Source organism: Oncorhynchus clarkii, chromosome 31 (genome assembly GCF_045791955.1).
Source record: "Oncorhynchus clarkii lewisi isolate Uvic-CL-2024 chromosome 31, UVic_Ocla_1.0, whole genome shotgun sequence".
Lineage (NCBI taxonomy): Eukaryota > Metazoa > Chordata > Actinopteri > Salmoniformes > Salmonidae > Oncorhynchus > Oncorhynchus clarkii.
The window spans coordinates 7,730,935-7,755,458 of NC_092177.1; the positions used below are offsets into that span (position 1 = coordinate 7,730,935).

The 24,524-nt window shown below is 44.0% G+C and overlaps 1 protein-coding gene across 1 annotated transcript; it reads left to right on the forward strand.

The window, feature by feature from the left end:
* Window positions 1–337: 337 nt before the first annotated feature.
* Window positions 338–23,690, forward strand: LOC139390925 (START domain-containing protein 10-like). Its single transcript, XM_071138325.1, has 6 exons — window positions 338–774; window positions 12,614–12,761; window positions 15,202–15,305; window positions 15,981–16,098; window positions 18,999–19,051; window positions 21,745–23,690. Exons 1-6 carry the CDS (start codon window positions 628–630, stop codon window positions 21,964–21,966), a joined length of 792 nt encoding a protein of 263 aa, XP_070994426.1. The 5' UTR covers window positions 338–627; the 3' UTR covers window positions 21,967–23,690.
* The last annotated feature ends 834 nt before the right edge of the window (window positions 23,691–24,524 follow it).

The window sequence follows — 24,524 nt, forward strand, 5'->3', positions numbered from 1 at the left end:
AAATGTGATTATAAAGTGATTACAAATGTATTTATTGGGTTATTACAACTTTATTACAGGCTGTTGGATAAATTGCAGCGCTTTTTCACCTCACCTCACCAGCAGACAATAGGATCAAATCAACACAGAGGGAACGGAAAACAATCTCCTCTAGTATACATCATAAATCATGACACCTGATCTTGTTGTTCATCTGTCAGTCTGACTGAATGCGCGCCATGTTGTCTAGGACTACCGCACCTGAAATCGGGATATCGGTAACGTGATGACGCCTCTATCTATTTACCGTGCTCCACCACTATGACGACGATAGGGGGTGAGAGCGCCAGGGGACGTTAGTACGACGTAGGTGCACCTGCTGAAAGTAAGTGCCAGTATCAACAGGACTCCGGACAAAAGTCCTCGTCAATTAGTCATAGCTCTACCATTAAATTCGCTTCTACTTGTTATTGGGACTTGAACTGAATTTCCCCTGGAAAGCACTTTGTGCTGACATCTACCATCACCATCAAACTCAGCATTGCAGTGGGAGCTAACAGAGATAAAGGAAGAAGGGGATTGCCACTCTGTCTGTCGCCAATCTCCTACTGATATATTTGAACCACATCACAAGTAGGGTACGGGAAGATGCCCGTTCAGATACCAGACGATACAGACTTTACCTCTTTCAAGGAACAATGTGAAAACCACGAAGGATGGACAGCGCGCTACAACAAGGGAAGCGTGACGGTGTGGTGCAGGGATGAAGAGTGTAAAACTATCCAGAAACTAAAGGCAAGTATGTCGCTACTACAGCATCCTTCTGATAGGTCTGGTGCTGTGCTTAAAGGGAAAGCACCGCACTGCGGAGAGGAGAGGAGGCTGGAAGTGTGGAACTTGGGATTTCCAAGAGAAACCCGACTACTGTAGCTTCTTAAGATACAAAAAATATGATAATACCCGAACAGGTTCCAATCTAATGTGTGGAATCATAATGTTTAATGTTTAAATGAATATAATCATCAATTAATACTGTATACAGCCTTATTCATGATATTGTGTCCGGAGTAGACTAGAGTAGCTAGACTTGAGATGGAGGTTTACCTCTGTGAATACCATGGCATTCAGTAATGATTAGGTAGGTCATTAAGTGCACCAGGGTTTAGGCTTTGTAATGCACTGGTGACTGTTAACATAGTCAACCATGAGTTAGAGACCATATGTGCTGGTCTCTTAACCACATTAGTGGCACATTAGTGCCCCCCCCCCCCCCTTAGAGACCCCTGGAGCATTACATTACCCATACTGCTGTGTTTCTCTTCTGTCCTCCCCCCTCCTTAGAGACCCCTGGAGCATTATATTACCCATACTGCTGTGGTTCTCTTCTGTCCTCCTCCTTAGAGACCCCTGGAGCATTACGGGGCGGCAGGGTAGCCTAGTGGTTAGAGCGTTGGACTAGTAACCGGAAGGTTGCGAGTTCAAACCCCCGAGCTGACAAGGTACAAATCTGTCGTTCTGCCCCTGAACAGGCAGTTAACCCACTGTTCCCAGGCCGTCATTGAAAATAAGAATTTGTTCTTAACTGACTTGCCTGGTTAAATAAAGGTAAAATAAATAAAATAAACATTACCCATACAGCTGTGGTTCTCTTCTGTCCTCCCCCCCCCCCCCCCCTTAGAGACCCCTGGAGCATGACATTACCCATACTGCTGTGTTTCTCTTCTGTCCTCCCCCCTCCTTAGAGACCCCTGGAGCATTATATTACCCATACTGCTGTGGTTCTCTTCTGTCCTCCTCCTTAGAGACCCCTGGAGCATTACGGGGCGGCAGGGTAGCCTAGTGGTTAGAGCGTTGGACTAGTAACCGGAAGGTTGCGAGTTCAAACCCCCGAGCTGACAAGGTACAAATCTGTCGTTCTGCCCCTGAACAGGCAGTTAACCCACTGTTCCCAGGCCGTCATTGAAAATAAGAATTTGTTCTTAACTGACTTGCCTGGTTAAATAAAGGTAAAATAAATAAAATAAACATTACCCAGGTTCTCTTCTGTCCTCCCCCCCCCCCCCCTTAGAGACCCCTGGAGCATTACATTACCCATACTGCTGTGGTTCTCTTCTGTCCCCCCCCCCCCCCCCCCCCTTAGAGACCCCTGGAGCATTACATTACCCATACAGCTGTGGTTCTCTTCTGTCCTCCCCCTTAGAGACCCCTGGAGCATTATATTACCCATACTGCTGTGTTTCTCTTCTGTCCTCCTCCTTAGAGACCCCTGGAGCATTACATTACCCATACTGCTGTGTTTCTCTTCTGTCCTCCCCCCCCCCCTTAGAGACCCCTGGAGCATTACATTACCCATACTGCTGTGGTTCTCTTCTGTCCCCCCCCCCCCCCCTTAGAGACCCCTGGAGCATGACATTACCCATACTGCTGTGTTTCTCTTCTGTCCTCCCCCTTAGACTTCTGTCCCCCCCACCCCCCCTTAGAGACCCCTGGAGCATTACATTACCCATACTGCTGTGGTTCTCTTCTGTCCCCCCCCCCCCCCCCCCCCTTAGAGACCCCTGGAGCATTACATTACCCATACAGCTGTGGTTCTCTTCTGTCCTCCCCCTTAGAGACCCCTGGAGCATTATATTACCCATACTGCTGTGTTTCTCTTCTGTCCTCCTCCTTAGAGACCCCTGGAGCATTACATTACCCATACTGCTGTGTTTCTCTTCTGTCCTCCCCCCCCCCCTTAGAGACCCCTGGAGCATTACATTACCCATACTGCTGTGGTTCTCTTCTGTCCCCCCCCCCCCCCCCCTTAGAGACCCCTGGAGCATGACATTACCCATACTGCTGTGTTTCTCTTCTGTCCTCCCCCTTAGACTTCTGTCCCCCCCACCCCCCCTTAGAGACCCCTGGAGCATTACATTACCCATACTGCTGTGGTTCTCTTCTGTCACCCCCCCCCCCCCCCCCCCCCCCCCCCCCCCCCTTAGAGACCCCTGGAGCATGACATTACCCATACTGCTGTGTTTCTCTTCTGTCCTCCCCCTTAGACTTCTGTCCCCCCCACCCCCCCTTAGAGACCCCTGGAGCATTACATTACCCATACTGCTGTGTCTGCTCTAATACTCTCTCTCCTCTCCTATACTGTAACACTCACTAGATAAATAACTGCAGTGGTTTCTCATCTTGCAGCAAATGCTTGTTGATACGAGAGCAGTTTATTCAGTCTGAGTTTCATGTCTCATTGGGTGTTTAGTGAATAGGGCTATGATGATATAATGATGAGAGAGAGAGAGAGATGGAGAGAGACAGAGAGAGATAGGGAGAGAGAGAGAGAGATAGAGAGAGAAAGAGAGAGAGATGGAGAGAGAGAGAGAGAAAAAGCGAGAGAGAGATGGAGAGAGAGAAAGAGAGAGAGATGGAGAGATGGAGAGAGAGAGAAAAAGCGAGAGAGAGATGGAGAGATGGAGAGAGAGAGAGGGAGAGAGAGAGAGAGAAAAAGCAAGAGAGAGATAGAGAGAGGGAGAGAGAGCGAGAGATGGAGAGAGAGAGAAAAAGCGAGAGAGAGAGAGAGAGAGAGAAAAAGCGAGAGAGAGAGAGAGATGGAGAGAGTGAGAGAGAGAGAGAGAGATGGAGAGAGAGAATCCTAAGTTATTAGCAGGAGAGCTTCCTCTCATTTATGATCGTTTGGCACAGCAACATTATGCAGTGAAATGTTGCTCTCCTTTACCAAGAATTCATAGGGTTTCCCAAAACATATCTTTCTCATGTCCTAACATCCTTATCTTTTCCAGAGGAGGAATTCATATTTCACGGAAGGTTTGTGATTGGAATTCAGATGGCTCCTAATTCCGCACTAGAGTATAGCAGGGTAGCAGTATAGCATGGTAGTAGTATAGCAGTAGGGCGGTGGTATAGTAGTAGTAGTATAGTATAGTATAGCAGTATAGTAGGGTAGTAGTATAGCAGTGTAATATTGTACAGTAGTATAGCAGTATAATAGTATAGAAGGGTAGTAGTATAGTGTATAGTAGTATAGCAGTACAGTAGTATTACAGTATAGTAGTATAGCAGTACAGTAGTATTACAGTATAGTAGTATAGCAGTACAGTAGTATTACAGTATAGTATAGCAGTATATTAAAGCGGTATAGTAGTATAGCAGTGTAGTATCAAATCAAATTTTATTGGTCACATACACATGGTTAGCAGATGTTATTGGTCACATACACATGGTTAGCAGATGTTAATGGTCACATACACATGGTTAGCAGATGTTAATGGTCACATACACATGGTTAGCAGATGTTAATGGTCACATACACATGGTTAGCAGATGTTAATGCGAGTGTAGCGAAAAGCTTGTGCTTCTAGTTCCGACCGTGCAGTAATATCTAACAAGTAATCTAACAATTTCACAACAACTACACAATACACACAAGTGTAAAGGAATTAATAAGAATATGTACATAAAAATCTATGAATGAGTGATGGCCGAATGGCATAGGCAAGACAGTATAGCAGCATAGTAGTGTAGTATAGCAGTATAGTATAGCAGTATAGTGTAGAGGTGTAGTATAGCAGTATAGCAGTATAGTATCGCAGTATAGTATAGCAGTATAGCAGTATTGGGTTTGTGTCATGGGGGATGTCTTCATGGGCTAAACTCTGCCTGTTCTCAGAGTAGTACATTGGTAGTTGAAGATATTCCTCTAGTGGTGTGGGGGCTGTACCTTGGCAAAGTGGGTGGGGTTATATCCTTCCTGTTTGGCCCTGTCCAGGGCCTCCAGTATTTATGCTGCAATAGTTTGTGTCGGGGGGCTAGGGCCAGTCTGTTATATCTGGAGGGTGGGGTTATATCCTTCCTGTTTGGCACTGTCCAGGGCCTCCAGTATTTATGCTGCAATAGTTTGTGTCGGGCAGCTAGGGCCAGTCTGTTATATCTGGAGTACTTCTCCTGTCTTATCCGGTGTCCTGTATAAGTATGCTCCCTCTTTTTCTCGCTCTCTTTCTCTCTTCTCTCGGAGGACCTGAGCCCTAGGACCATGCCTCAGGACTACCTGACATGATGACTCCTTGCTGTCCCCAGTCCACCTGGTCGTGCTACTGCTCTAGTTTCAACTGTTCTGCCTGCGGCTATGGAACCCTGACCTGTTTACTGGACATGCTACCTTGTCTAGCAGGGTAGCAGTATAGCAGGGTAGTAGTATAGCATGGTAGTAGTATAGCAGTATAGTGGGGCAGTAGTATAGCAGTATAGTAGTATAGTAGTACAGCAGGGTAGCAGTATAGTAGTATAGCAGGGTAGTAGACTAGCAGGGTAGTAGTATAGCAGGATAGTAGTATAGCAGTATAGTAGTATAGCAGTATAGCAGGGTAGTAGTATAGTAGTATAGCAGTATAGTAGTATAACAGTATAGCAGGGTAGTAGTATAGTAGTATAGTAGTATAGCAGTACAGTGGTATATCAGGGTGGTAGTATAGCAGTACAACAGGGTAGTAGTATAGCAGTATAGCAGTATAGTAGTATAGCAGTATAGCAGGGTAGTAGTATAGAAGTATAGCAGTATAGCATTATAGTAGTATTGCAGGGTGGTAGTATAGTAGTATATCAGGGCAGTAGTATATCAGGGTAGTAGTAGAGCAGGGTTGTAGTATAGCAGTATAGTAGTATAGCAGTATAGTATTATAGCAGGGTAGTAGTATAGCAGGGTAGTAGTATAGCAGGGTAGTAGTAGAGCAGGGTAGTAGTATAGCATTATAGTAGTATAGCAGTATAGTAGTATAGCAGTATAGTAGGGTAGTAGTATAGCAGTATAGTAGTATAGCAGGGTAGTAGTATAGCCGTATGGTAGTATAGCAGGGTAGCAGTATAGCAGGGTAGTAGTATAGCAGTATAGTAGTATAGCATGGTAGCAGTATAGCAGGGTAGCAGTATAGCAGGGTAGTAGTATAGCAGTATAGCAGTATAGTCGTATAACAGGGTAGTAATATAGCAGTATAGCAATATAGCCTATGTAGATGCATACTGTAACAAAGTAGGGTCTTAACAAGTACAGTGCCTTGCGAAAGTATTCGGCCCCCTTGAACTTTGCGACCTTTTGCCACATTTCAGGCTTCAAACATAAAGATATAAAACTGTATTTTTTTGTGAAGAATCAACAACAAGTGGGACACAATCATGAAGTGGAACGACATTTATTGGATATTTCTAACTTTTTTAACAAATCAAAAACTGAAAAATTGGGTGTGCAAAATTATTCAGCCCCTTTACTTTCAGTGCAGCAAACTCTCTCCAGAAGTTCAGTGAGGATCTCTGAATGATCCAATGTTGACCTAAATGACTAATGAGGATAAATACAATCCACCTGTGTGTAATCAAGTCTCCGTATAAATGCACCTGCACTGTGATAGTCTCAGAGGTCCGTTAAAAGCGCAGAGAGCATCATGAAGAACAAGGAACACACCAGGCAGGTCCGAGATACTGTTGTGAAGAAGTTTAAAGCCGGATTTGGATACAAAAAGATTTCCCAAGCTTTAAACATCCCAAGGAGCACTGTGCAAGCGATAATATTGAAATGGAAGGAGTATCAGACCACTGCAAATCTACCAAGACCTGGCCGTCCCTCTAAACTTTCAGCTCATACAAGGAGAAGACTGATCAGAGATGCAGCCAAGAGGCCCATGATCACTCTGGATGAACTGCAGAGATCTACAGCTGAGGTGGGAGACTCTGTCCATAGGACAACAATCAGTCGTATATTGCACAAATCTGGCCTTTATGGAAGAGTGGCAAGAAGAAAGCCATTTCTTAAAGATATCCATAAAAAGTGTTGTTTAAAGTTTGCCACAAGCCACCTGGGAAACACACCAAACATGTGGAAGAAGGTGCTCTGGTCAGATGAAACCAAAATTGAACTTTTTGGCAACAATGCAAAACGTTATGTTTGGCGTAAAAGCAACACAGCTGAATACACCATCCCCACTGTCAAACATGGTGGTGGCAGCATCATGGTTTGGGCCTGCTTTTCTTCAGCAGGGACAGGGAAGATGGTTAAAATTGATGGGAAGATGGATGGAGCCAAATACAGGACCATTCTGGAAGAAAACTTGATGGAGTCTGCAAAAGACCTGAGACTGGGACAGAGATTTGTCTTCCAACAAGACAATGATCCAAAACATAAAGCAAAATCTACAATGGAATGGTTCAAAAATAAACATATCCAGGTGTTAGAATGGTCAATTCAAAGTCCAGACCTGAATCCAATCGAGAATCTGTGGAAAGAACTGAAAACTGCTGTTCACAAATGCTCTCCATCCAACCTCACTGAGCTCGAGCTGTTTTGCAAGGAGGAATGGGAAAAAATTTTCGGTCTCTCGATGTGCAAAACTGATAGAGACATACCCCAAGCGACTTACAGCTGTAATCGCAGCAAAAGGTGGCGCTACAAAGTATTAACTTAAGGGGGCTGAATAATTTTGCACGCCCAATTTTTCAGTTTTTGATTTGTTAAAAAAGTTTTAAATATCCAATAAATGTTGTTCCACTTCATGATTGTGTCCCACTTGTTGTTGATTCTTCACAAAAAAAAAAAAAGTTTTATATCTTTATGTTTGAGGCCTGAAATGTGGCAAAAGGTCGCAAAGTTCAAGGGGGCCGAATACTTTCGCAAGGCACTGTAATTCAGAAACAGAACCCTCAACACACTAGACAACATTACTGCCCACTTGTCTGTGAAGACTCTGTGATCTGTCCATGCCTCTGTAGAAGCCAGCTATACTGTATTCCTAGGTAAGACTAAATGTATTTATAAAGCCCTTTTTACATCAGCAGATGTCACAAAGTGCTGTACAGAAACCCAGCCTAAAACCCAAACAGCAAGCAATGCAGGTGTAGAAGCACTTTGGCTAGGAAAAACTCCCTAGAAAGGCAGGAAACCTTGGAAGAAACCTAGAGAGGAACCAGGCTATGAGGGGTGGCCAGTCCTGTTCTGGCTGTGCCGGGTGGAGGTTATAAGAGACCTGGCCATTAAGGCCAGATTGTTGAGGGTGCAACAGGTCAGTATGTCAGTAGTAAATGTCAGTTGGCTTTTCATAGCCGAGCATTCAGAGGTCAAGACAGCAGGTGTGTGTGTGTGTGTGTGTGTGTGTGTGTGTGTGTGTGTGTGTGTGTGTGTGTGTGTGTGTGTGTGTGTGTGTGTGTGTGTGTGTGTGTGTGTGAGAGAAAGTCCAGGACAAGGTAGCACATCCGGTGAACAGGTCAGGGTTCCACCCAGACCAGGTGGACCGGGTACAGCCAGGAGTCATCAGGCCAGGTAGTTCTGCGGCATCGTCCTGGGCTCAGGTCCTCCAGGAGTGGAGGGAGAGAGAGAATTAGAGAGAGCATAGTTAAATTCACACAGGACACCAGATAAGACAGGAGAATTATACCAGATATAACAGACTGACCCTAGCCCATCAGCACATAGACTATTGCAGCATAGATACTGGAGGCTGCGACAGTGAGGGTCGGGGGACACTGTGGCCCTGTCCGACGATACCCCCGGATAGGGCTAACCAGGCAGGATATAACCTCACCCACTTTGTCAAAGCACAGTCCCCACACCCCTAGAGGGATATCAACAGACTCTGAGACTAGGCTGAGTATAGCCCCCACACACCCCTAGAGGGATATCAACAGACCACTAACTTACTACCCTGAGACAAGGCTGAGTATAGCCCCCACACACCCCTAGAGGGATATCAACAGACCACTAACTTACTACCCTGAGACTAGGCTGAGTATAGCCCCCCCACACCCCTAGAGGGATATCAACAGACTCTGAGACAAGGCTGAGTATAGCCCTCGAAGATCTCCTCCACCGCACAAGCCCGAGGGGGTGCAAAACCGGACAGGAAGATCCCGTCAGTGACTCAACCCACTCAAGTGACTCATCCCTCCTAGGGACGGCATGGAAGAGCACCAGTAAGCCAGTGACTCAGCCCCCGTAATAGGGTCAGAGGCAGAGAATCCCAGTGGAGAGAGGGGAGCCGACCAGGCAGAGACAGCGCCTTGCCGTTCACCTTCGCACCCCTGGGCCAGACTACACTCAATCATAGGACCTACTGAAGAGATGAGTGTTCAATAAAGACCGTTCCATAAAAATTTAGTTCTATAGCAGAAAGCCCTGCCTCCTACTGTTTACTTAGAAATTCTAGGGACAATAAGGAGACCTGCGTCTTGTGATTGTAGCGTATGTGTAGGTATGTACGACAGGAAGAAATCGGAGAGATAAGTAGGAGCAAGTCAATTTGAATGTGTTGTAGGTTAGCAGTAAAACCTTGAAATCAGCCCTAGCCTTAACAGGAAGCCAGTGTAGAGAGAGGATAGCAATGGAGTAATATGATCACATGTTTGGGTTTTAGTCAAGATAGTAGATGGTCTGACCATGCCTCTGTAGACCTCTGGTTTCTCTCTGTCAGAAAGGAAAGGCAGTCTGGGTCTCTGAGGTAACGTCCACCCAGGAGACATCCTGAAAAATTAACAGTGGAAAACTGTGGTAATGGCTAGCAGCTAGTAATGAGGAAACCTGATTCCCCCCTGCTGCCAGGCCAAGAGGGTAACAGCCCTTACTGAAGAACCTCCAGCTGACCCCGTCGGGAACCCAGATGGGGTAAATAAAGAGGAAAAAGAAGAAACAGGGTAGGAATGATGGATTGTTTAGAAGGATAAAAATGAGAAAATCATTTTCGACACCCAGCACAAACGTCAACATAACAGGAGATGATGGCTAGATAGACCTCTCTTTATACTGCATGAATCTTTCCGAGGCAGTGATGCACTTCTCCTGAATAATAGAACGTACGCGTCGAGGTATTGACGACGTTCCATTCAGAGGGACATAACCTAACCTAAAGGAGCCAACCCAGGCAGTGGAAATGAGGAGTGACTAAGCCTTCTGTTAGAAGCCAGGCCCGGACGGGGGTTGGACAGAGGGGGAGGTGTGATGGTGAATTATTAACTCACCGTCAGCTATCTACTGATTGAGTTACATGGAGCCGTTTGGTACGTTGACCCGACGCACAATATCTGATCGTGTTGCACCTGGCATGCTATATACAGCACCGTCGTCCCTGCACACTGATCAACTAAAGTTAGTCAGATTTAGAATGGAAGGAAGTGGAATGCTTATTCCGGGCTAGACCCACCTAACCCTTCTTTACAATATTCCTATCCTGTACCTTACACCCTTATGACAATGGGTCAAATTGAATTGAATGCATCATCTCTTTGTCCGGTAGTTTCCACATTCATCTTGAATCCTGTCTTTTCCTAAATCTTTAGTCACAAAGAGTCCAGTATTTGATCTGCCATGTTGTTGTTACAGAAGTCAAATTGCCAATTCCCCCCCCCCCCCACTGAAGATAACTGGTTAGAGTAAAGCTCATTGATCACAGAAGAGTCTAAATAAACATATTTACTACAGCTATGGAGAGCACCAGGAAAGTAAACTAAGTTGTGCATTATAATGCATTATTTTATTTTACCTTTATTTAACTGGGCAAGTCAGGTAAGAACAAATTCTTATTTTCAATGACGGTCTAGGAACAGTTAGTTAACTGCCTGTTCAGGGTGCAGAACGACAGATTTGTACCTTGTCAGCTCGGGGATTTGAACTTGCAACTTTTTTTGGCTACTAGTCCAACGCTCTAACCCCTAGGCTACCCTGCCGCCCCCATTATACGCAGCTAACAAGGTGTTATACATGTGCTTATAATGCATTATACGCAGCTAACAATGTGTTATACATGTGCTTATAATGCTTGATGAAGAGAGTATCCATACTAAGTGTTATGGGAAACTCCTGTTGCAGCCTCATGGTTAAATACAAACACTCAACTTCTGACCACCGACACCTCTCCTAGTCCTTCCTTCCTCTCCCAAACTCAGACATAAGGAAAGGCTTGAAGGTCCCCAGCTATCCCATGATCCTCTCCCACTCTGCTGCTGTGGCCCCCAGCTATCCCATGATCCTCTCCCACTCTGCTGCTGTGGCCCCCAGCTATCCCATGATCCTCTCCCACTCTGCTGCTGTGGCCCCCAGCTATCCCATGATCCTCTCCCACTCTGCTGCTGTGGCCCCCAGCTATCCCATGATCCTCTCCCACTCTGCTGCTGTGGCCCCCAGCTATCCCATGATCCTCTCCCAATCTGCTGTTGTGGCCCCCAGCTATCCCATGATCCTCTCCCAATCTGCTGCTGTGGTCCCCAGCTATCCCATAATCCTCTCCCACTCTGCTGCTGTGGTCCCCAGCTATCCCATGATCCTCTCCCAATCTGCTGCTGTGATGCAGGCAGAATGGTATATTCATCAGTCATCAGTCAGAGAAATGGGGAAAATCCATTTATTGCTTGTTTACATTGTAATATAATACACTGTGATTGGCTTGTTTTAATTTTTTTTTAATTTTAACTTTATTTAACTAGGCAAGTCAGTTAAGAACAAATTCTTATTTTCAATGATGGCCTGGGAACAGTGGGTTAACTGCCTTGTTCAGGGGCAGAACGACAGATTTGTACCTTGTCAGCTCGGGGATTTGAACTTGCAACCTTCCGGTTACTAGTCCAACACTCTAACCACCTGCCGTAGCTAGGTCTACTGTAAACCGTTTAACCTGATGTACACTACACTGGATGGAGTTTAATATGATGTACACTACACTGGATGGAGTTTAATATGATGTACACTACACTGGATGGAGTTTAATATGATGTACACTACACTGGATGGAGTTTAATATGATGTACACTACACTGGATGGAGTTTAATATGATGTACACTACACTGGATGGAGTTTAATATGATGTACACTACACTGGATGGAGTTTAACATGATGTACACTACACTGGATGGAGTTTAATATGATGTACACTACACTGGATGGAGTTTAATATGATGTACACTACACTGGATGGAGTTTAATATGATGTACACTACACTGCATGGAGTTTAATATGATGTACACTATAATGGAAACAGGGCGCATTAAGATGGTTGTAATCTTACGTAATATCTCCAAGGAAACACTTCATATAGTTTATTATTAATTCAACTAATATATCTCATATTGTAAATTAATTAATTTAGGTAGGTTCTGGTATATTCCGTTGGTTCCATGTGGTCACACGGATATTACAGCAATATAATATATTGAGCTTCCTCAACTTCAAGTGTTGTCGTTGTTGTTATGGTGGTGTACTGTCCTCTCACCTGCTTTTATAAACAGACTGATCTATGGGCAACATTCAACATAACAACGTGTCAACATCAAATCCTTCTGGAAGAGAGACAGTAACAGCTTCTGTGTCAGATCTCTTGTTTTTGTTTCTTCCTAAAAAATGCATCGTTCTAAACTTAATTGATACCAAAGACAGTTCTAGCTTCAGAGAACGCCGTTTCAGAGAAGAGGAGTCAGTCCCCGTTCTACCCATGTTATTCATAGCTAAGCCAGTCCTATGTGACTACACAGTAATAACTGTAGTGGCAACAAAGTCGTTACCTAGTCATTTCTACGTTGTTACCGTGGTAACGGGGTTTATCGGCATAGGTTATTACCTAATTGTATTCCTCAACTAATTGTTGTCTCTTACTTATTGTTTCAGATGAGGATAGTGTGTAAGGACGTGACTGCCGAGACCCTTTACGACGTCCTTCATGACACCAGCTACCGGAAGAAATGGGACAGCAACATGATCGACACCCACGACATCGGCAGACTCACTGTCAACGCAGACGTAGGATATTACTCCTGTGAGTTAGTGTCAGACGTAGGATATTACTCCTGTGAGTTAGTGTCAGATGTAGGATATTACTCCTGTGAGTTAGTGTCAGACGTAGGATATTACTCCTGTGAGTTAGTGTCAGACGTAGGATATTACTCCTGTGAGTTAGTGTCAGATGTAGGATATTACTCCTGTGAGTTAGTGTCAGACGTAGGATATTACTCCTGTGAGTTAGTGTCAGACGTAGGATATTACTCCTGTGAGTTAGTGTCAGACGTAGGATATTACTCCTGTGAGTTAGTGTCAGACGTAGGATATTACTCCTGTGAGTTAGTGTCAGATGTAGGATATTACTCCTGTGAGTTAGTGTCAGACGTAGGATATTACTCCTGTGAGTTAGTGTCAGACGTAGGATATTACTCCTGTGAGTTAGTGTCAGATGGGGGATATTACTCCTGTGAGTTAGTGTCAGATGTAGGATATTACTCCTGTGAGTTAGTGTCAGACGTAGGATATTACTCCTGTGAGTTAGTGTCAGATGGGGGATATTACTCCTGAAATAGGATATTACACTGTGAGTTAGTGACAGATAAAGGATATTACTCCTGTGAGTTAGTGTCAGATGTAGGATATTACTCCTGTGAGTTAGTGTCTGACGTAGGATATTACTCCTGTGAGTTAGTGTCAGATGTAGGATATTACTCCTGTGAGTTAGTGTCAGACGTAGGATATTACTCCTGTGAGTTAGTGTCAGACGTAGGATATTACTCCTGTGAGTTAGTGTCAGACGTAGGATATTACTCCTGTGAGTTAGTGTCAGACGTAGGATATTACTCCTGTGAGTTAGTGTCAGATGGGGGATATTACTCCTGAAATAGGATATTACACTGTGAGTTAGTGACAGATAAAGGATATTACTCCTGTGAGTTAGTGTCAGATGTAGGATATTACTCCTGTGAGTTAGTGTCTGACGTAGGATATTACTCCTGTGAGTTAGTGTCAGATAAAGGATATTACTCCTGTGAGTTAGTGTCAGATGGGGGATATTACTCCTGTGAGTTAGTGTCAGACGTAGGATATTACTCCTGTGAGTTAGTGTCAGATAAAGGATATTACTCCTGTGAGTTAGTGTCAGATGGGGGATATTACTCCTGAAATAGGATATTACACTGTGAGTTAGTGACAGATAAAGGATATTACTCCTGTGAGTTAGTGTCAGATGTAGGATATTACTCCTGTGAGTTAGTGTCAGACGTAGGATATTACTCCTGTGAGTTAGTGTCAGATGTAGGATATTACTCCTGTGAGTTAGTGTCAGACGTAGGATATTACTCCTGTGAGTTAGTGTCAGATGTAGGATATTACTCCTGTGAGTTAGTGTCAGACGTAGGATATTACTCCTGTGAGTTAGTGTCAGATGTAGGATATTACTCCTGTGAGTTAGTGTCAGACGTAGGATATTACTCCTGTGAGTTAGTGTCAGAAATAGGATATTACTCCTGAAATAGGATATTACACTGTGAGTTAGTGTCAGATGTAGGATATTACTCCTGTGAGTTAGTGTCACATTGTTTACTGATGATAAGCCTCCTGCTATTGAATCAATATTCATGAGGCAGAGTGAGTCAATGTGCCGGTCAGTGTGAGTCAATATGCCAGTCAGTGTGAGTCAAGGTGAGTCAATGTACCGGTCAGTTTGAGTCAAGGTGAGTCAATGAGCCAGTCAGCCTGAGTCAATTTGCCAGTCAGTGTGAGTTAAGGTGAGTCAATGTACCGGTCAGTGTGAGTCAATGTGCCGGTCAGTGTGAGTCAATATGCCAGTCAGTGTGAGTTAAGGTGAGTCAATGTACCGGTCAGTGTGAGTCAATGTGCCGGTCAGTGTGAGTCAAGGTGAGTCCATGTGCCGGTCAGTGTGAGTCAAGGTGATTCAATGTGCCGGTCAGTGTGAGTCAAGGTGAGTCCATGTGCCGGTCAGTGTGAGTCAAGGTGAGTCCATGTGCCGGTCAGTGTGAGTCAAGGTGATTCAATGTGCCGGTCAGTGTGAGTCAAGGTGATTCAATGTGCCGGTCAGTGTGAGTCAAGGTGAGTCCATGTGCCAGTCAGCCTGAGTCAATATGCCAGTCAGTGTGAGTCAGTTTGCAACCTTTCGGTTACTAGTCCATTGCTCTAACCACTAGGCTACCCTGCTGCCCCAAAATGTGCCGGTATGATTCAACAGAGGTAGCAGACTAAAGAATGTTACTCAACGTAAAAGGTGTTTCTATGACTAGGCCCCACTGTTACCACATGTTGCAGAAGAAAGGTACAGCAACCACACAATTTAATCGGGCATATAAATAGACTGAATAGACTGGGTTGTGAGGCAGTTCATCACTGAGAATCACTGACAATAGAATACTACAGTATGTGGACATTTGGACTCATTGAAACATCTTCCACTGAAGTCATGTTGTCGTTGTGTTTTGTAGGGAAGTGCCCGAGCCCCCTGAAGAACAGGGACTTTGTTACCATGAGATCGTGGCTTCCTCTGGGCAACGACTACCTGATCATCAACTACTCTGTCAAACACCCGGTATGTACCTTTATCTACACACAATTTTGGATGGCTCGGAAATACTGCACAATGAAAAAGGCAACCAGCACTCACAAAAGTATTTAAAAGAACAGTATTTATTTTATCAGCTGTCACAATGGACGAGTGGCCGGTCGTCGTTTTCACACAAGTAGGATTACTTTTGTGCTACAGCACCCGAAGATGAATTTACTTCTCTGAAGTTGAGCATGTCTTCTAGTGAATGTTGTACAATAGACAGATGCTATTAGTGCTGTTTGGCAGACTCAGTAAGAAAGTCCTGCCAGAGGCCCTGTCTACTGTTGAAGTGGGGTCAACATCTCTTCATGCCTCTGTTGTGAAGTCTGGGTTGAAGTTTGGGTTGTTTAACAACAACAACAAAAAACTCTAAACACAATATTATTTACCTTTATTTAACTAGGCAAGATCAGTTAAGAACAAATTCTTATTTTCAATGACGGCCTAGGAACAGTGGGTTAACTGCCTGTTCAGGGGCAGAACGACAGATTTGTACCTTGTCAGCTCGGGGGTTTGAACTTGCAACCTTCCGGTTACTAGTCCAACGCTCTAACCACTAGGCTACCCTGCCGCCCCATATATGAACAGCTGACTGGTTATTTTTTTAATGGTAATTCTTTAATGAATAATACTTTGATTTGATTGGTCTTATTTCAGCAATATCCGCCCAAAAAGGACTATGTGAGAGCGGTGTCTCTGCTGACAGGATACCTGATTCAGTCCAACGGAGAAAACTCCTCCACTCTCTATTACCTGACGCAGGTCGATCCCAAAGGTAAAACCTTTTTTTAACTGGTTAAATACAGTACGGTACGTTTTAAATGATTAACATGACATGTTTTTGGTGTTGACGGTACAGCTCTATGCTGGTCAACACCAGTTCTGGATACAGTGCATCGCTGTCATAGGGCGCTATGAGAAGACTGCTCTGTCTGTCTGTGTACGTAACACCAGTTAGCTGAAAGACCCCTAGCTTCACTCCACACTGAGAGTCCTGTTGAAACACCTCTGTGTACACAGACACAGCTCTTAGGGAGGAATCAGGCGAAGATCAAACGCAACAAGATTACGCTTCATCAGTAACTTTTTGAAACCTATTAGGTGGATGATACGACCTGTGGCATATCCTTCCTATCCAAGATATTTAAGGTGCTTTTAACGTCCGTGTTTTAAAGAAGGCCATTACTGACAGAGAGTTTAACCATTTAAATGCTGACATTGCATCTGATTAAAGTGTGGAGAGACCGTTTCTCTATAATATACAGTATGTCTTCTCTTGCACCTTTTGTAAACCCAATGGCAGGGTGCAGCAGATCACCACATTGTCGACAACTACTCTGTGTGCCACGTTGTCATTTAACAACAGTCTAGCCTCATTTCTGTCCTTGAGTGTGAAGAGACTCTCTGTGTGTGTGTGTGTGTGTGTGTGTGTGTTGCAAACCTCCAATTCATGACATGGAAAACAGCTGGCACACCATCGTCACACTTCTGTTATGTATACTGTCCTTACTGTAAATCAGGGGTCATGCATGAACTATATCTACTGTATACTGTCCTTACTGTAAACCAGGGGTCCTGCATGAACTATATCTACTGTAGACTGTCCTTACTGTAAACCAGGGGTCCTGTATGAACTATATCTACTGTATACTGTCCTTACTGTAAGCCAGAGGTCCTGCATGAACTATATCTAATGTATACTGTCCTTACTGTAAACCAGAGGTCCTGCATGAACTATATCTACTGTATACTGTCCTTACTGTAAACCAGGGGTCCTGCATGAACTATATCTACTGTATACTGTCCTTACTGTAAACCAGGGGTCCTGCATGAACTATATCTACTGTATACTGTCCTTACTGTAAACCAGAGGTTCTGCATGAACTATATCTACTGTATACTGTCCTTACTGTAAACCAGGGGTCCTGCATGAACTATATCTACTGTATGCTGTCCTTACTGTAAACCAGAGGTATTGTATAAACTATATTTACTGCATACTGTCCTTACTGTAAACCAGATGTCATGCAGGAACTATATCAACACTTCTGTTCTGTATACTGTCCTTACTGTAAACCAGGTGTCATGCAGGAACTATGTTGTAAACCAGGGGTCGCACAGGAACTACTGTATAGCAACACTTCTGTTCTGTATACTGTAAACCAGGGGTCCTGCAGGAACTATATCAACAGGAAACAAGCAGTGTGTTTTATTAAAGAGAGAAAAACACCTTTTTTTCATAGGTCTGCCTAATAGAAACAGTTTTGTATTGGTGTTAAACTTTCATCAGGGTTCTCACAAGGCACTGAAATTCAAGTACTGGAGTCAAGTCCTGTAATAAGACATTTTCTCAAGTTGGTACTTTAAAAGTATTTGAATTAAAATGACAGGAGAACAGATAATGATCCAAATATGTTTGTTAAAAATATTATTTAAAAAAAAATATTGGTCTTGCGAATTCATTTCCAGGTAGACAACCAGAGTTTTATTTCCTCGCGTTTGGCGCTGTGGTTGCCAGGAGAGCTTGCTCATTCCACACACACTGCCACTCAGCCAAGCAGGTACAGAACTGACTGGTTAGGGGACGTCAAACGTCACATTGATAACTAAAATCCCGGGAAAATCTAGATTCCTTTTATGTTTATGGAATATTTCAGGGATTTTGTACATTTCAATTCATGAAAACATGACCCCGAGGAAGCCACAGTGATGCCGAAACGTTGGTAAAAACCCATTAAATTGCTGGGAGTTTATACATGGAGTGTGAGACTTTCTTTATTTTGGTAGTTTATAGTTTATTCGCCGAAAACATGGGACCAACATGTTGCGTTTTATTTTTTTGTTCAGTATAGTTTACCCAGCATTTTTTACCACTACATCACTGGACCCAACCAACCCACACCGTATATGTTGCAAAGAAATGCGTCAGACTTTGACATTGCGAGCACTGGTGAATCGGCCCTGAAGAGCAACATGATGAGGGGAAGACACGACGCTCCGTCCTGCTAGCGCCAGTTCTACAGTTCTACTTGTTCTCTGCAACAGCCTCCAGAGCTGTTTTGCCAATCGCCTCGTTGACAGGTCGCCCGCGATATTCCGCTTTATCAAGCGGCAACCGTGCTCCTGCCGTTCTGGTGGCCGTTCATGTGCTGTTTTCCTCACACAGCCCACCTGCCCTTCTCCCGCCGGAAACACACAAAGTGGCCAGTCGGAAGTTAGGACGCTTTTTTCGTAGCTAGTAGATTCCCTCATTGCCCAAAAAAACACAGTCATTCAGCTGGAAATGTGTAGTAATGTGAATAGGAAATGTTGGTTCACCAGTAGACATGTCCCAAAACTCTGCTCATCACTACTCAAATTACAACATCATCAGCACTGACTTACCATTTATGTAGTAAATAAGTAGTAAAACAACGTATTATTGAGTAGAACTTGTAAGGTAGTGATGAATACTAGGTGTTTTTTGTGTTTTTGTATGTTTTTATTTTCATGAGGTTTTTGCGATATACTGCCATCGGGTGGCAACTAGAAACAATTGAATTATAAGAACAATTTACAAATGGATAGTCCTTGAAAATATGTATTAGTGCTTGAAAAAGTACTTGAAAGTCCTTGAATTTGACTTGCCACTGTCTGGACAGAAGCCTGTTTCATGTTTTTGGTTTTGGACTGCAGGTTCCCTTCCCAAGTGGGTGGTGAATAGAGCTTCTCAGTTCGTAGCACCAAAGGTAATATTATCATTTTAATATTATTATTATTATTATTATCAATCTGTCTTGGTAATGTGCTATCTTGAAACCCGAGAAGAAGAGAGAGTGTGCTATATTATTTGATACCTCTGTCTCCATCTAGTGGTTTCAGGAAGTTCGTGCACTTCATGCACTTCCCAAAGATGTTTTGACTTGTTTTGATTCCAAAATCACTATCAAGAATACCATGAAAGATAATACCATGGTGTTAAGTGTTTATTACACATTTATAAACTAATTATTATTTTGTTTATTGCCTACTTATAAAACCCTTCAGAACTTGGCTGCAAGACGTCAGGTAGCCTAGTGGTTAGAGCATTGGGCCAGTAACCAGCAGGTAGCCTAGTGGTTAGAGCGTTGGGCCAGTAACCAGCAGGTAGCCTAGTGGTTAGAGCGTTTGGCCAGTAACCAGCAGGTAGCCTAGTGGTTAGAGCGTTGGGCCAGTAACCAGCAGGTAGCCTAGTGGTTAGAGCATTGGGCCAGTAACCAGCAGGTAGCCTAGTGGTTAGAGCGTTGGGCCAGTAACCAGCAGGTAGCCTAGTGGTTAGAGCGTTTGGCCAGTAACCAGCAGGTAGCCTAGTGGTTAGAGCGTTTGGCCAGTAACCAGCAGGTAGCCTAGTGGTTAGAGCGTTTGGCCAGTAACCAGCAGTTAGCCTAGTGGTTAGAGCGTTTGGCCAGTAACCAGCAGGTAGCCTAGTGGTTAGAGCGTTTGGCCAGTAACCAGCAGTTAGCCTAGTGGTTAGAGCGTTGGACCAGTAACCAGCAGGTAGTCTAGTGGTTACAGCATTGGACTAGTAACCAGCAGGTAGCCTAGTGGTTAGAGCATTGGGCCAGTAACCAGCAGGTAGCCTAGTGGTTAGAGCATTGGGCCAGTAACCAGCAGGTAGCCTAGTGGTTAGAGCATTTGGCCAGTAACCAGCAGGTAGCCTAGTGGTTAGAGCGTTGGACCAGTAACCAGCAGGTAGTCTAGTGGTTACAGCATTGGACTAGTAACCAGCAGGTAGCTTAGTGGTTAGAGTGTTGGACCAGTAACCAGCAGGCAGCCTAGTGGTTAGAGTGTTGGACTAGTAACCAGCAGGTAGCCTAGTGGTTAGAGAATTTGGCCAGTAACCAGCAGGTAGCCTAGTGGTTAGAGTGTTGGACCAGTAACCAGCAGGTAGCCTAGTGGTTAGAGTGTTGGACTAGTAACCAGCAGGTAGCCTAGTGGTTAGAGCATTGGACCAGTAACCAGCAGGTAGCCTAGTGGTTAGAGTGTTGGACTAGTAACCAGCAGGTAGCCTAGTGGTTAGAGCATTTGGCCAGTAACCAGCAGGTAGTCTAGTGGTTAGAGCATTGGGCCAGTAACCAGCAGGTAGCCTAGTGGTTAGAGCGTTTGGCCAGTAACCAGCAGGTAGCCTAGTGGTTAGAGCGTTTGGCCAGTAACCAGCAGTTAGCCTAGTGGTTAGAGCGTTTGGCCAGTAACCAGCAGGTAGCCTAGTGGTTAGAGTGTTGGACTAGTAACCAGCAGGTAGCCTAGTGGTTAGAGCATTGGACCAGTAACCAGCAGGTAGCCTAGTGGTTAGAGTGTTGGACTAGTAACCAGCAGGTAGCCTAGTGGTTAGAGCATTTGGCCAGTAACCAGCAGGTAGCCTAGTGGTTAGAGTGTTGGACCAGTAACCAGCAGGTAGCCTAGTGGTTAGAGCATTTGGCCAGTAACCAGCAGGTAGCCTAGTGGTTAGAGTGTTGGACCAGTAACCAGCAGGTAGCCTAGTGGTTAGAGTGTTGGACTAGTAACCAGCAGGTAGCCTAGTGGTTAGAGCATTGGAACAGTAACCAGCAGGTAGCCTAGTGGTTAGAGTGTTGGACTAGTAACCAGCAGGTAGTCTAGTGGTTAGAGTGTTGGACTAGTAACCAGCAGGTAGCCTAGTGGTTAGAGCATTTGGCCAGTAACCAGTAGGTAGCCTAGTGGTTAGAGTGTTGGACCAGTAACCAGCAGGTAGCCTAGTGGTTAGAGCATTTGGCCAGTAACCAGCAGGTAGCCTAGTGGTTAGAGTGTTGGACCAGTAACCAGCAGGTAGCCTAGTGGTTAGAGTGTTGGACCAGTAACCAGCAGGTAGCCTAGTGGTTAGAGTGTTGGACCAGTAACCAGCAGGTAGCCTAGTGGTTAGAGTGTTGGACTAGTAACCAGCAGGAAGCCTAGTGGTTAGAGCATTGGACCAGTAACCAGCAGGTAGCCTAGTGGTTAGAGCATTGGGCCAGTAACCAGCAGGTAGCCTAGTGGTTAGAGCATTTGGCCAGTAACCAGCAGGTAGCCTAGTGGTTAGAGCATTGGGCCAGTAACCAGCAGGTAGCCTAGTGGTTAGAGTGTTGGACCAGTAACCAGCAGGTAGCCTAGTGGTTAGAGTGTTGGACTAGTAACCAGCAGGTAGCCTAGTGGTTAGAGTGTTTGGCCAGTAAGCGAAAGGTTTCTAGATCGAATCCCTGAGTTGACAAGGTAAACAAACATCTGTCCTCTTGCCCCTGAACAAGGCAGTTAACCCACTGTTCCCTGGTATGCTGTCATTGCAAATAAGAATTTGTTCTTTATTTAACTAGGCAAGTCAGTTAAGGTTAAATTTAAAAAAGACTTATCTGAGAGGCTCTTAACTAACACATTAATTTAGAATCTGAATATTTGTGCTCCTTCCCCCTAGGCCATGAAGAAGATCTACAAGGCCTGTCAGAAGTATCCAGAGTGGAAGAGGAAGCACAACCCTAACCTGAAGCCCTGGATTTATCCCGAGCAGAACACCTTACCGTGTATCAACGTGTCTGACCTTGTACTACAGAGAGCCGACTCACTGGAGAACATTGATGAGAGCCGCCTGACGGAGGAGAAACAAGCACAACGTCACAGCGATGACGAAGAGACCTAGGCTAACTCTGAGTGAAGACACTGTTTGTATATAATTGTGTGGCTGTGTTTTCAAAATGGCACCCTATTCCCTAGAAAATAACGGTAAAATAAAAAAATAGAAGTGTATTACATTTGTGCAGGGCCCATAAGACTCTGGTCAAAAGTAGTGAACTATATAGGAAATAGGGTGCGATTTGGGACACACCCTCTGTGTTGGGTTTGGTGTGTGCGTGTGTTTCCGTGTGAGTGTGTGTGTGTGTGTGTGTGTACAGTACAAATATGTAAATGTACATGTATGATTTACTATAATTTGGATCTGCAACTTTTGTCTTGTTGCATTTAGTTGGTAATTGATCTATAACTTATTGAATCAGAGGGGTTTAACAGGGTATTTTCATATAGGAAAACAATAGACAATGTATGCACGGTGCTATCCTTCCATTAAATGGTAAAATATCGAATTTATGATAATACTGTAAAAATGTGTCTATTTCAAAACTAATTTAAAGACAATATTTAAATATTTCAAGACTCTAACATGTTTTTTTAGTTTTTTTCATATTCATGTTTGATTCGACTTCAGCTTTCATTTGAAGTGTTATACCATAGCCATTGCCAATAGAGAAAATAGCCTAAGCCTATCATGCAGCCTACTTACTACAGTATATTTCCTGGTATCTAGTGCCACCCAGTGGCAGTAATAGGTCATAACATTTCCTCATCGCCCAGTGTTTGGAAGCCGTGAGCGTTTAGAACAGTGTTTCACGAACTCGGTGCACGTTTTGGTTTTTGCCCCTAGCACTACACAGCTGATTCAAATAATCAACTAATCATCAAGCATGGATCATTTGATTCACCTGTGTAGTGCAAGGGCAAAAACAAAAACGTGCACCGAGTTTCGGGAAAACGCTGGGTTAGAACAATGGAATGTTGTCAGTTTGTTAGGAAGTTAATTAGCATAATGCACCAAGACAAGTGTGCTTTTGTACAGTGAATGGCCCACTGAGACTCCTAATGACAGTCACAGGGGAGGAGAGATGGCAGCATAACAACGCCCGAGGGAATAAAAAAAACTCCTGTCTGACCCTTAAAAGGAATCATTATAATCTGTTATAGCTTGTATAACCATAGAGGTCATGAAACGTGTTTAGCTGTTAAAAGGTCATTACCTCAGTTATACGTTGGTCTTGCCTGTCCTGACTGAATTTCAAACATTTTGTCTTTCTGCATAAAGTTATTATTAGTGATGCAGTTTTACTTCAATTCTAACGGTCTTTTGGTAGGATTTTCAGACATGTTTCCATAGCAACGCACACGTTAACTAAAGAGAAGTTGACTCCTGATTTTAAGACCTTCGCGGCTGATGCTCTTGATTCCTAATCATAATTTCCAAGTACAAGTTCCCATTTTAACTGCAATGTTTGTTTTTCTCCGTCGATAAGGAACGTTTATGTGTGACTGTATCCCTTTTCAGACTTAAAAATGCAGCTGGGGGCCAATCCTCAGAATCTGTATTGTCTCAGGCACTTCCTGTTTCCCCAAGGCTACTTCCTGTCCCATTTCCTGTCCGCATCAGTCAGATTGTTTTTGAGGGACAGGAAACTCCACTGTTGTCTAGATTTCTCACACAACACAAAAGCTTCTCTTTGATTGTAGAACTCAAAGTTCATTGCTTTGTCTCGTATTAAAATGTCTTTCATTTTGAGTGCTTTTTGAGAATTAAAGCGTGTGATGTTAGTTACACTCATGATCTAAGATCATCCATTTATTATCCATAATCTGAGCTGCCTTTGATTTTTGAATAACAATGTGTGTGATTCATGATAGCCTTGGAACTTGAACTAATGTGAAAAATTTGTAATATACGTGTGTGTGTCAGGCAGGGGGTGGGGGGGTGGGGGGGGGGGGGGGACCACACCAGGACCACATCTTGAATATCCACATTTTTTTGTAGCTATTTATAATGTTGATCTCTCATCAGGTTGTTTGGGTCTATTGTATCAGTAGTCCTATTGAACCCCACATCACATGGTCTATTGTATCAGTAGTCCTATTGAAGCCCACATCACATGGTCTATTGTATCAGTAGTCGTATTGAACCCCACATCACATGGTCTATTGTATCAGTAGTCCTATTGAAGCCCACATCACATGGTCTATTGTATCAGTAGTCGTATTGAACCCCACATCACATGGTCTAGTGTATCAGTAGTCCTATTGAAGCCCACATCACATGGTATATTGTAGCAGTAGTCCTATTGAAGCCCACATCACATGGTCTATTGTACCAGTAGTCCTATTGAACCCCACATCACACGGTCTATTATATCAGTAGTCCTATTGAAGCCCACATCACATGGTCTAGTGTATCAGTAGTCCTATTGAAGCCCACATCACATGGTCTATTGTAGCAGTAGTCCTATTGAAGCCCACATCACACGGTCTATTGTATCAGTAGTCCTATTGAAGCCCACATTATAGTCCCCTTTTCCACCCATGCACCTAACTAAACCTAACCTAACTAAAGCTACCCTAACCTAACTAAAGCTACCCTAACCTAACTAAACCTAACTAAAG